The sequence below is a fragment of the Pundamilia nyererei genome, unplaced genomic scaffold (assembly GCF_000239375.1).
Source record: "Pundamilia nyererei isolate P.nyererei 1_Seehausen unplaced genomic scaffold, PunNye1.0 scaffold00024, whole genome shotgun sequence".
NCBI lineage: Eukaryota > Metazoa > Chordata > Actinopteri > Cichliformes > Cichlidae > Pundamilia > Pundamilia nyererei.
The window spans coordinates 1,432,901-1,444,409 of NW_005187425.1; the positions used below are offsets into that span (position 1 = coordinate 1,432,901).

Genomic DNA, 11,509 nt, shown 5'->3' on the forward strand with positions numbered 1-11,509 from the left:
CATCTCTTAACCAGAATTCTCAATTTTTGCAACATTAAATATGTTTAGATATGTAGGAATATACGATAATCCTACAGGATAAAAACTATTTTAAGTGTATTATTTAGGAGCGAAAATGAATGTATTCTTTTCAAACTCTGGAGATTCTTAATCAGTAGTATCAAAAGCAGTGTTACCAAAAAAAAAAAAAAAACAACCCCCTCCCCAAACATTTTTCACATTATCAATCAGGAAAGAAACACATGAACTATTACTATGTATAGACAGGGCTCTAGACTAACTTTTTGCCATGGGCGTACCGGTACGCCTAACTTTAAAAAGTTAGGCGTACCGGCACAAAAGTTAGGCGCACACAAATTTTATAATAATTTATATAATATGTGTTTTTCTGGATACACTGTGCTTTTTCAGCATTCAAAGATTGATGACACCGTGTCAGAGCACTTTTTAGAAGGATCAGGCCTTAACAGAAAAGTTAGCAATAGTTATTTTCCTATTACAGCTACATCCACTTCTGTCGTGCCTAGGCTGCTCACTAGGGCTGGGTATCATCACTGATTTCTATAATCCATTCGATTCCGGTTTTCAAAGTCCCAATTCGATTCAACTTAGCCGCAGACAGTCAGAAATATTATAATTCTGATCATTTATCAGTACTGACTTCATCAGAATTGTGAACATCACAGCAGATGCCTTTGTGTGAAAGTAACTGAGAATAAAACACAGAAAAACATGAAGGAGATTTTCCTGGTCTGGCTTATTATAGCAGATAACCTTAAAAATATTCTACAATGTTCTGCATATAAAGTTTAAATTTCTTCAGTATTGAACAACAGAAAAAAATAGGCTTTCTTGTCCGAGGTCATTTAAGTGAAAAAAAAGAAAAAGACAGCAGCCGACAACAGTTGAACTGTTCACCTTATTAATCTGACCTCAGATTTCCAGTGTGCCAGCTCGAGTATATAAAAACATGATTTCAGGTTAAACAGGTTTTTGAACAGGTCTTACACATTTGTTAAACCCTGTATGTTTATATATGTAAATACAGATATTTACACAGTGGAATCTTTTTAATCCTTTTGGCAAAATGAATGAATCCAAACCTATTGCATTCATTTAATTTGTGTTTCAAACACAAATTAAATGAATGCAAAGAAAAGTGTGGGGTTTTTTTTGTTACACTTGTGTGATGATCAGATTTTGGATTAAAGGTTTGGTTAGTCTGCAGAAAATTTTCACATTTCCCAGTTAAGACAACTCTTCATATACACGACATACGTGTGTTGCTTGCTGGTCCTTTTAGATGCTTCCATCAAGGAATAAAAGACAAAAAAGGAGCCGAAAGAGTTGTGTTGATGATTTATTCTTAAGGTAAACATCTTATTCAAAAATAAATTACCAGAGATATCTTTAAAAGAGACAGACACCTTCTCCTGCCCGCTCATCACAGTCAAAAGCTTTTCCTGTCAGATTTATTCACGCGTTTCCGCTAACGTCAATCCTCACGTGGAGAAACTAAACCTACAGCAGCAACTTATCATTCTTAAACCACAGACTGGTAAGTTGATCAACAAGAGAGGAAAACAAAAAATAACCATTTAACTGATTCGCTATAAAATGTACACAAAGTTTATTTAAATATTTAATCCAACGTACATGCCCGATTTGTAGTATGAACACATAAAAAAAACCCAAAAAAACAAAAGACTGTACAGTACAAGACTGGTGCTTAAGGTGAGCAGTGGATGGAATCGATGTGAAAAAGACAGGTGTGACGAGTTAAACCGACTGGGTAGATTTATTTAGATCATTTAACAGTCAAGCACATTTTATTCATTTCATTCTGGAGATCGAAGCTCTGACAGCTGCCTCAACAAAAAGGCAGTTAAAGTGTCAGGTAAGGGGTTTGGGGAGCGAGCTGAGAAGACGAGACCTACAGCACTCACTTGTGTCAGTTAAAGTAAAAGCTGATCAGCTTAGCTTCACCGACACTGGTTTCATTTGAATCATGTCTTTGTGCTAAACTAACCAGCAGCTGAGTGTTGCTTCTCATCCAACTTTCAGCAAGAAAGTGGACAAACATAGCTCCTCAAACTTAATCCTTTAATAAGGTTTATAAAAAAACAAAAGCATCAAATTTACCGTAAATAATGTACAAAACATCTGAGCTGGGGCTCCCAAAGCAACAGTCAAACTTACAGCCTGTAGGTCCTAAAACAATCAGCACTAGTGTGACTTAAACTGAACTACCTCACTATAGCTGGACTCTAAAAGCTCCTCATGATATAACACAGCTCCTCTTAACAGCATGCAGTGGGCCAAAATCTGTCAGGTCTGTTACAAGAAGTCCAGATATAACACGTAAAGAACAAGAGGATTGAGACTCAAGAGATAATAATGGAATATGAAACAAGTGCAAAGATGGGAGCCCAGATGTGGATTATACAAATGTTACCTGATTAACTTGTCTTCCAAATGTAGTGCAGAAAACTAATAAAGGAGGCAGACAGAAGAGAGAGGAAAAAAAAAAAAGAATTACAGCTTTGATTTTTATCCAGAAGTCACATTTTCAGTAGTAGATAAAGGTCTTTAAATTGCCTCCGACTCAGATTTTAATTTACTTTCACTTCAGTAGAATCAAGAGAAACTTGGGCGTCACATCTTCATGAGCTTTTTAAGTCGATTAGTTGTCTGTTCTTGCAGGACAAGCTATCACCAGGCAGAAGAGGAAGTAAACTGAGCTGGCCTGTAAGACGAAATGAATTCAGTTTGCATCCAATGCTGATAACAGCTGCCCACAGCTGTGTCAGTTTTCCCTGAATTACAGCTTAATCATGATACGAGTGCAGTTCACTACCAGCATCAATCTGTGTGCGCGTGTGTGCCAGCCTTCAGTATGCATCACAATGCAGCATGGCACACTGGAGAAGATTTGTCAGGTGTTTTGGCAGGAGGCTGGACTCTGCTCAGTCAACATGCAATATCTGAGCTGAGGCACTGGGGGGCGATGAAGAGCAGAGCAGGCAGAGGGCCTCAAGTCCTCGACAGGCAAATAAAGAGGGGGGCAGCTATGTGATGAAGGACATTTGGCAGGAAAAACAAAAAAAGTGGGTCAGCTTTGGTGTTGAACTAGTTTCACAGTTCTAGGACTGAACACGCCGAGTCAGTGGAGGATGATGATAATGAAGATAACAGGTAGAGTTGAGGAGGAAGAGCATCAATCACTCTTTAACCTTGTTTGCTGCGAGCCTTGTTCTGTCAAGCTGGCTCTAATAGAGTTCATCACTGTCTGTCTCATGTTATCCCCCATGTATTGCTCAGTAACTGGCTTCAGAACCTGCAGGAGGAGAAAAAAAAAAAAAAAAGGATCTGCATGAACCGATGATCAAACTGATTATCAGTTACAAATAGTCGATAAAGGAGACAGAAACTAAAAGAAAGTAGGTTAGGGAAGAAAAGCACTTAAAAGGAACGAAAACAAAAAAAGGATGTATTTTTCAAAGTGCTGACCAGGGAAACAACTCAAAACTCTTAAGACACGTGATTCACAACAAAGCCAAGGAAAAAGAAAACCTTTGTTTCTATCCACACAGAATAAAATTATAAACCGTTTGTGCAGCCTCCGTGTCCCAGACGTGCTCCGTGCTCACACCCAGTACAAAAATCCAGCATCAACAGACTGAAAATTAAAAATCAAGAGGCCAGCAAACTGAAGGTTTTGATACAAGATATACACGTTTACGAGTCTGCAAATCCACCAGCTGACCAGCAGTTAGTTGGTCTTCTTGTAGTTGTCGTTGAGAGGAGACAGAGCTTTCAATTCCAGTGTTGCTCCTGACGGGAGGGAAGGGAGGAGAGAAATAGGCCACGCCAGGCAGCTCCTGACGGGCTCCAAAAGTTTGGAAATGACCTGAGAGGAAAGCAGGGAGGAACGGGGGAGTTAAACAGAGGGGAACCAGGCACTGATACTGGAAGAGGCCGTGGGAAAGAAGTGATGGAAAAATAAATAAAATGATAAATAAAATCAGAACAGAGAAGGAAATGATATGATGCAGGCAGACAAAAACTGGAATCAACATCGCTCACCTTTCTTACCATCCTCTAAACAGCAGGAGAGGCACAAACAGAGACAGGAAGGTTGAGTGATAAAACATTAAAAAAAAATAAATTGGGAAGGCAAACAAACGAGGATGAAAGATGTGCTGGCTGGGTTTCACTGGAGCTCTGTAAGGTGAAGTGAATATAAGGATAACAGGATAAGAGGACAGAAAAAAAGGCTAGAAGACAAAGAGGAAGAGAAGCATGTAAGGAAGAAAATAAACCAGATGTGCACAGATATAATGAACCTGGAGAAAAATAAGCTGTTAACATAATGACTTTTACATTAAGCTTCAACTTAAACTAAATACACAAAACAGTAAGAACAAATACACAAATCCATCAGATTTATACTCTGTGGATATTATTAGAAGGATAATAATTAACTGGCCCAAGATGGACCACATAACCAATTATTCACCTGAATTATTCAAACTACTCTCACTTCATCTCAGCATCAGATTGGGCTGCAAGCTACTGTAATTTCTCTTCACTAGTTTCTCACATTTAAGTCTAGATTATACTTGTCATTCCTGGTTGACAGAATGTAAATGTAATGTGATGATATGTAAATTCTCAATGGGAGAGCCCCTGCTTCGTATGGTCAAAAACCAGCAGGCACGCAGATGTCAGCACGGACCCTCGTGCTAACCGTCTGATGATTAAGTTTGTGAACGCAGAATATATATGTGTCCCTGCTTTAGTGTAGTGCCTCACAAAAGCCCTTCTTGGAGTTTGCAAGGTTTTTTTTGGCTACTTTACAAGCAAATAGCGCTTTGACAAGTGTCTAACAAGATGCTCAAATCAAAAATGTTGTCTTTATTTGTGAAAAACAAACTACTGACTCTTTGCTGTTAGCCTTGTTCTTTCTCCCATTAGTAACCGTTGCTTTGCTGCTGCTGTATGACGCAGTGAACAGAGATACAGTTTAATAGATCAAATGGTTGTCAATCTGTCTCTTGAGTTACAACTGGCTGATCATTATGCTTGATGAACACTCATGCATCGATAAGGTTCATAATTGTACGTTTCGGTTTAAATGTAAAAAGGACAAACCTCTATTGCAAACTGATCTTTGGTGCTTCTGCACTATGATTTCCTTCTTATTGGCTAGCTTTCAGTATATAAAGGCACTGAACTATTACTGATTTTTGGACTTAAAAAAAAAAAGGAATGCCACAATATCAACAAAAAAATAAAACAAACAAACAAAAAACCACCATAAAAAATTCGGAGATGAAAACCAAGCCAGTCGATTGAAGTCTGTGCACACACACAGAGACACACACACTTTTCTCCCTCCTCTCACACCGTCTACCCACCTGCACCCAGAGTGCTTCTGCCACTTCATCAATAATCGTTCCCACCTCCCGAAACTCTCCTGAGTACTTCACGTAACCCCAGGCACAGAGCGACAGCAGCGCCACGCCCATGACCAGGTTAGCCAGTGTGGCTAAGGTGCTCAGGCCGATGAAACCCGTCACTCCAGACACCACATAGGTGATGAACATGAGAGCGAAAAGCGTGGCAGGGGTGCGTGCTGCGTAGAAGATGTTTTTGCCTTCGTTCTGCTTGGAGAAGTTGGTGTAGGTTTCCTCCAGCTCTGACTCCAGCTGATTCTGGTAGCGCTGGCAAAACTCCTTGCCCCCCATTTTCTTCACAGAGCGGAAGTAAGACACAGAGTAATCGCGGATCTCCTCGTGGCAGCGCTTCAGATCAGCCGGGGCGACGTAAGGCTTGTCCCCACCGCAAACCTGTAGGGAGGAGGAGATGATATCAGGATAAAGTCTTTCCTTCTAAATTTTTATTCCTAAGTAGTATGAAATTCTAAGTCATTCTGTTTGTTTGTTGGTACCTTATTACATTTACACAGGAAAATATTTACTGTATTTTCCTGAGTCAGTCATGTAAAACTAGTCAGCAAGATAGTTTTCATATACTTAATGCATCCATGCAAATACTTGACTGCGATACTATGAAAATTAGATCGATCAGAATTACCAGCACTCAAAGTACAGCACTGTGAAAAGAAAAAGAAGAAAGGAAGGACGCTGCAGTGATTTACTGAAACATGGTCGAACGTACATAGAAATGCACTGATAAGGCAAAGGCAGAGTTTGTACAATTCTAATGAACTTAAGTTCACTTTATTATTCACTGTGAGGATTTTTTCTATCCAGGTACACTCTTACTGCACTGGCAATGTCTCAGGGACTATTGTCAGGCTGGAAAATGTAGCCTGAAACTTATTGCCCAAAATGCCAGGTGATTATCAGGTAGGAAGCGCAGGTCAATTAATCAGGCAGTGATATTCCCATATTTGCTCCCTGGACTTGGGCACCTTTTAGACTTCATTCACGATGAATATCAGGGATAAACCGGTCCTTACCTGCTCCATTTTCTTGCTGTACAGGTCTTTGGCTCCTGCCACAGCTGTCAGGTTGTTGGCCTCTGCTGTTGCCTATCAAAAAAAATGAAAGACAAAAAGATTGAACACAACCCTAATCAAAATGAGATGACTTAAAAGATTCCCAATTACTGACCTGCAGCATGGTCTTTGGGTGAGGCAGCTCCTCTCCCTGGTAGATCTTTATGTAAGCCTGCAGGAAAGAAAAATGAGTCTCAGCATCACCAAAGTGTTTCTTTAGTTAACACTCTGGCAGGTAGGTGACTTAACAAGTACTCCAAGTAAAAGGCTGATGTTATCTTTAAAAATGACTTAATACTGCAAAAACCCCTAAATAAAATTTAATGACTGGGCACACTTATTTTGGAAAGTTGGAGAAATGTAATCTGATGACAAAGAACTGAATACTTTTGTCAGTGAGACCAGTTTACCAAAAGCTCTGGATTGCTATGTGTCATTTATTCACTCTCAAGCTTTTGTGATTTATCAAAAAAAAAAAAAAAAAAAAAAGGCAGAAGGGTGTACAATTTGAAGCTTTGTATTTGTAGTGCAGGAGGTCAGTATGAAAAGCACTGGAATCATTTGTGCAAGCAGCTGTAATCCTGTATACACTGAGACCTCTGTCGCTTTTTAAATGTAATTTTATCTTAACAACAATAGGTCATATTTTGGTCATAGACTGGTATTTATTTAAAATTATGCACCACCTTGAAGTACTCCAGAAGATCTTTGCAGGTGACCTTGTTGCCTCCGATCTCTTTCTCTACCAGCTGACTCGGCGCCAGAAGAAGAGGCACGAGCTGGGCCAACTCTTTTTTGAAGTCTTCATCGATGTCTAAAACATGGAAAGTTGTGTAATTTCAGTCCAAAGAGCTATGGCAACATAATCCTAGAAGTAAAACTTGGCACTCTGAAGACATGTTGTAATTCTCTTTTTATCAGTATTAGCAAGGGTTAGGACAGCTATCGTTTTTGAAGTTAGAAATACCACTCAAACAATTTTCTCTCTCTGTCTCTCTGTCTCCCTCTCAGGTTTCTGGTTTTAAGCCTGACAGGGACAATGCCATGCATAAACCCAATGGTGACTGGTTGAAAAACTGCCATGAACAGGAAAGGGAGTGACAGCAGAGTTGAAACTGGCTGAGGTAACAGCTACAACATATAGGCGCCAATGTGCAATGTTTTGAGCAGGCTCCGTGTACAACCAGCACCTACCACGTCTTTAGCCATTAGTCTACATTACTACTGTGCCTTGTTCTCACCTCTCAGCCTGCCGTCAAATTTTGGGTTAGTAGCCACCTTCAGGCCAGGATGTGGCAGCAGGAAGCAGTTGATGTTGGAGAAACAGTGCTGGATATGATTTCTCACATTCTGCAACTCTTCATGTTGATTATGTTTAACCTGCATCGACACACACAGTGAAAATGTGAGCTTGTTACTGACTTTGTGTTTTTCAAGAAGAGATGCGCCATCCATAACAGGAAAATTGTTAAAATTATTTGTGCTGCAGGAAGCAATAATCATTGTGTGAACATCAGGGTATGGTATGGTAGGTTTCTTCTGTCTAGAAGCCTGTAACCTCCGACACTTTTTTCCCCCCTTTTATTTTCTGAATCTGCGTTGAAATATAATTCTCACCTGCAATCTTTTATCCAGAAATTCATTGCCTCCTTTCATTCCATAACAGAATTCGTAAGGAAAACACCAATCCCGAATGAGGAACATTAGAGACTACAAGAGAAAACCAACAGTACAGAAACTCAGAGAATATCTTTCATTTTATGAAAAAAAAATAAACAAAACAACAACATTGTAACTGAAATAAATGAGGCTATTTTTCTTCTTTTTTTAGTTTTTTACTTGTCCACACTACATTTGTTTTCAGTAAAAGGGCTGACTTAAACCTCAAACAATGTACACTGAATTGCAACAAACACACAGCGAACAGAAAAAGCCAGTACCTGGAAAGGTTTCTCGGACACCTCTTCCATTGCAAGACGGCCATATTCAGTGAAGAGCTTCATATGAAAGGAAAAATAAATGACGATGAAAGAACTGAATATTCTGATGGTACTTTTTGGTGAGAGAAGAAACAAAATGACACAAACCTGGAGGTGCTGCAGGTCATCCTCTTGTATGTTTGAAGAGAGATTGTACACCTGAAAGAACCAAAAACAAAAAACAGAACTTAAATGTAATGCAAGGCTTGCATCTTAATATGTTAAAATAAATATGTAAATATATTATATTTAAAGAAAAGACATGCTTTAAATATCACCTGAACAGAGCTGGTCATTGTGCTGAGGGCAAAAACTGTAGCACTGTCCTTTATGGTAGACTGACTGTCAAATGCTCCTTGTGTGTCAACAAGGAGCACAGCAACCTGTCGGGATGAGATTAAATGAGTTCAAAACACATTCAGCACAAGTTTGTGTTGAAATGCTTGAAAATTCATTAACAAAATATTAAAATAACTGTTCATGATAAATATGTGTGGCAATGAGTGGAGGTGTTGTATCTACCTTGTCGCCATCAGGCTTCTCCACCACAAACACTTCACTCCAGACCTGAATTCCTGTGGTTTCCCTCTCACACCCTCCTCTCCAGGTGAACCCAGTCAGGGGCTCATCATTACCTCCTATCCATGAGTCTTTATCCTGAAAAGGAAAGATTCAAGATGAGACAGAGAAGGGAACAGAGGGAGATGAAAACCAAGGTTGTTTGTCATCTAGATCCATGTGAATTCCTGTCTAAGACTGGGAGAGGATGAAAGATAAAAGTGAAAATTGCACAGGTACACTGCCCAATGGGGCCGAACCCGAGGTCTTTTGTCAGTGCAGTGTGTTGTAACGTTTCTGGAATGGTACATGTAAGACTAATGCAGTATGCCAAATGAAGGAAAAGCAACCAAAGGTTAATCACCATCAACATGTTTTATAGCATCTATGATGATTACAGCAACACGTTTCAACTAAACATTGTTCAAAGAGATATCAACACAAGCTGAACAAACAGATGAATGAAAAATGATTTCTTAATGTAGAATAAAAAAATGATTTCTTAATGTAGAATTTCACATAATATAGTATATTTTTGCCAGTCAACTGCTGTGATTGCGAGCACAAACGTCAATTAATGGTAACTCTTTGTGACAATGAATGTTTATCCCACTGACCACAAATAGGAAATACAGCTTCAAAGCAAATGTGTGATTTAAAGGTCAGAGTACATCAGAGTACTGATTCCCCATTAGTACATATCTGTGCTGTGTCCAAGTGTGATGTGATGACAGATAATAAATACCTGCAGACAATACTCCCTGTAATAAAAAGGAAAAAACAAAAAAAAGCTGCACACACTTATTAAGTCTAGTGGTACCATTAAGTCATGAATAAACTTGAATTAATTATCAATAACTTCATGAATGCCCATGTTCATGCCCAACAACTTTGAGAAATACCATACTTGCAACACCCTTTTGTATTTCCTGGTATGTGTTCACGTGTGTGTTATTTGAAAATAAGTGTAAGGTGATCCTGACTGCTTCTGTGTGTCCAACTGCTGTTAGAGGGGCTCAAAGACTCACCGTTTACACTTCTATAGGAAATAAACAAGATACTGTGCTCACGTGGACCACACTTCTATAGGAAATAAACAAGATACTGTGCTCACGTGGACCACACTCAAAATCTTACTCTCCTGGTTCAGCAAGTATCTCAGTACAAAATCAAAACTGGAAGCACTTGTCTTTGCACGTCACCTGTGCATGCAAGTACTAGTTGAAGTGTCCTCTGCTGTCCTTGTTCATTTCTACCCAATTTCACAATCTCTACTGACAGAAAATGTTACTCAATAGTCACCCTTTGAGCAAGGATAAACTCTTATGTTTACTTAGCTCATGTAAACACATCTTGGGTTCAAAATTAGCACTAATCTATATCTCAGCTCAGTGAAACTGTGTACAAATGAAAGTAGTAAATTTTATATATGAGGAGACATCAATTTGACTGTCTTTATTTATATCTAAAGAATATCTTTAATGCTCCGGGTTGTTGTACCAATATGATTAAATAATGACTCTTTAACAACAACAACAACAACAACAACAACAACAACAACAACAACAACAGGTCTGACACAGTGTAATTTAATGAGCTTATCCCAGAAGTCATAGGGAAAGTAGTGGATTACAGCCTGAACAGGTCTCTAGTGTATGTCCAGGACTAATACAGAAAGACACATTCATTCATGTTCCCATACTCTATGGCCAGCTTAGAATTACTTCCATGTCTTTGGACTGTAGGAGGAAGCCAGAACAGCCACACGGGCTGAGAGAAAAAGATGCAAACCTCAGACAGAAAGAGACAGCTCAGAAATGCATGTTGGTTGACATTTCTTTAAATATTTGGAAAATGTAATGCAACTAATATGTGTACCTTTAAAATTTTATTTTATTTTTTAAATCCCTACTACAGAAAGTGTAAATACAACAGTCGTCTCACCCGGTTGTGCATGTAGCGCAGCATGAAATCCAGCAGGAAGGACTTTCCCTTCCTAAAGGCTCCAGCCACAGACACAACAACCACGTTCAGGTCCTTCACATGTTTCTGCAGCAAGACTTCCTCCAGTGCCGTGGCGTTCAGCTCAAAGTTGTGCTCATTTGCCTGGACAATCTGGATGGGCCCGGCCACTTTTTTCTCTTCCACAGGCTGAAGACACAAGTTTGCAAACAGTCAGGTTTGTCGGGGAGGTTCAGGTGATTTTTGTAGTGACCCTCAAAGAATTCAGTTGGTCACATTATTCTCCTAAGTGTTGCTTACTTCAAACATTTATAAAAGTATTGTTATATTTACATATCCTAAATCTCATTAATAGACTAATATGGTAGAAAACACATCAAACCTTCACATCTTTTTCTTGACTCCCTTCCTTTGGTTGGGGGGTGGGACTGATATTTTTGCCCAAACCCATGGTTCTGGGAAACAAATCATTGTCATCTTCAGA

General features: G+C 39.2%; 1 protein-coding gene across 5 annotated transcripts in view; it reads right to left on the reverse strand.

The window, feature by feature from the left end:
- Positions 1 to 1,347: 1,347 nt before the first annotated feature.
- Positions 1,348 to 11,509, reverse strand: part of LOC102204077 (atlastin-2-like) — a 19,085-nt gene continuing 8,923 nt past the window's right edge. The window contains exons 3-16 of one of the 5 annotated variants that reach the window (XM_013909431.1): positions 11,408 to 11,509; positions 11,008 to 11,214; positions 9,028 to 9,162; positions 8,784 to 8,888; positions 8,614 to 8,664; positions 8,467 to 8,523; positions 8,144 to 8,236; positions 7,768 to 7,906; positions 7,213 to 7,340; positions 6,642 to 6,698; positions 6,488 to 6,559; positions 5,421 to 5,852; positions 3,767 to 3,910; positions 3,278 to 3,337 (exon numbers count right to left, since the gene is read on the reverse strand). The exon at positions 11,408 to 11,509 is cut by the window's right edge and continues 1 nt beyond it. In XM_013909431.1, coding sequence (XP_013764885.1) covers positions 3,773 to 3,910; positions 5,421 to 5,852; positions 6,488 to 6,559; positions 6,642 to 6,698; positions 7,213 to 7,340; positions 7,768 to 7,906; positions 8,144 to 8,236; positions 8,467 to 8,523; positions 8,614 to 8,664; positions 8,784 to 8,888; positions 9,028 to 9,162; positions 11,008 to 11,214; positions 11,408 to 11,509 — 1,716 coding nt within the window. In that variant the 3' untranslated portion in view covers positions 3,278 to 3,337; positions 3,767 to 3,772. Of the gene's footprint in view, positions 3,338 to 3,766; positions 3,911 to 5,420; positions 5,853 to 6,487; positions 6,560 to 6,641; positions 6,699 to 7,212; positions 7,341 to 7,767; positions 7,907 to 8,143; positions 8,237 to 8,466; positions 8,524 to 8,613; positions 8,665 to 8,783; positions 8,889 to 9,027; positions 9,163 to 11,007; positions 11,215 to 11,407 lie in introns of all 5 variants that reach the window. The other 4 variants (XM_005727351.2, XM_005727353.2, XM_005727352.2 and 1 more) reach the window with 4 other exon arrangements.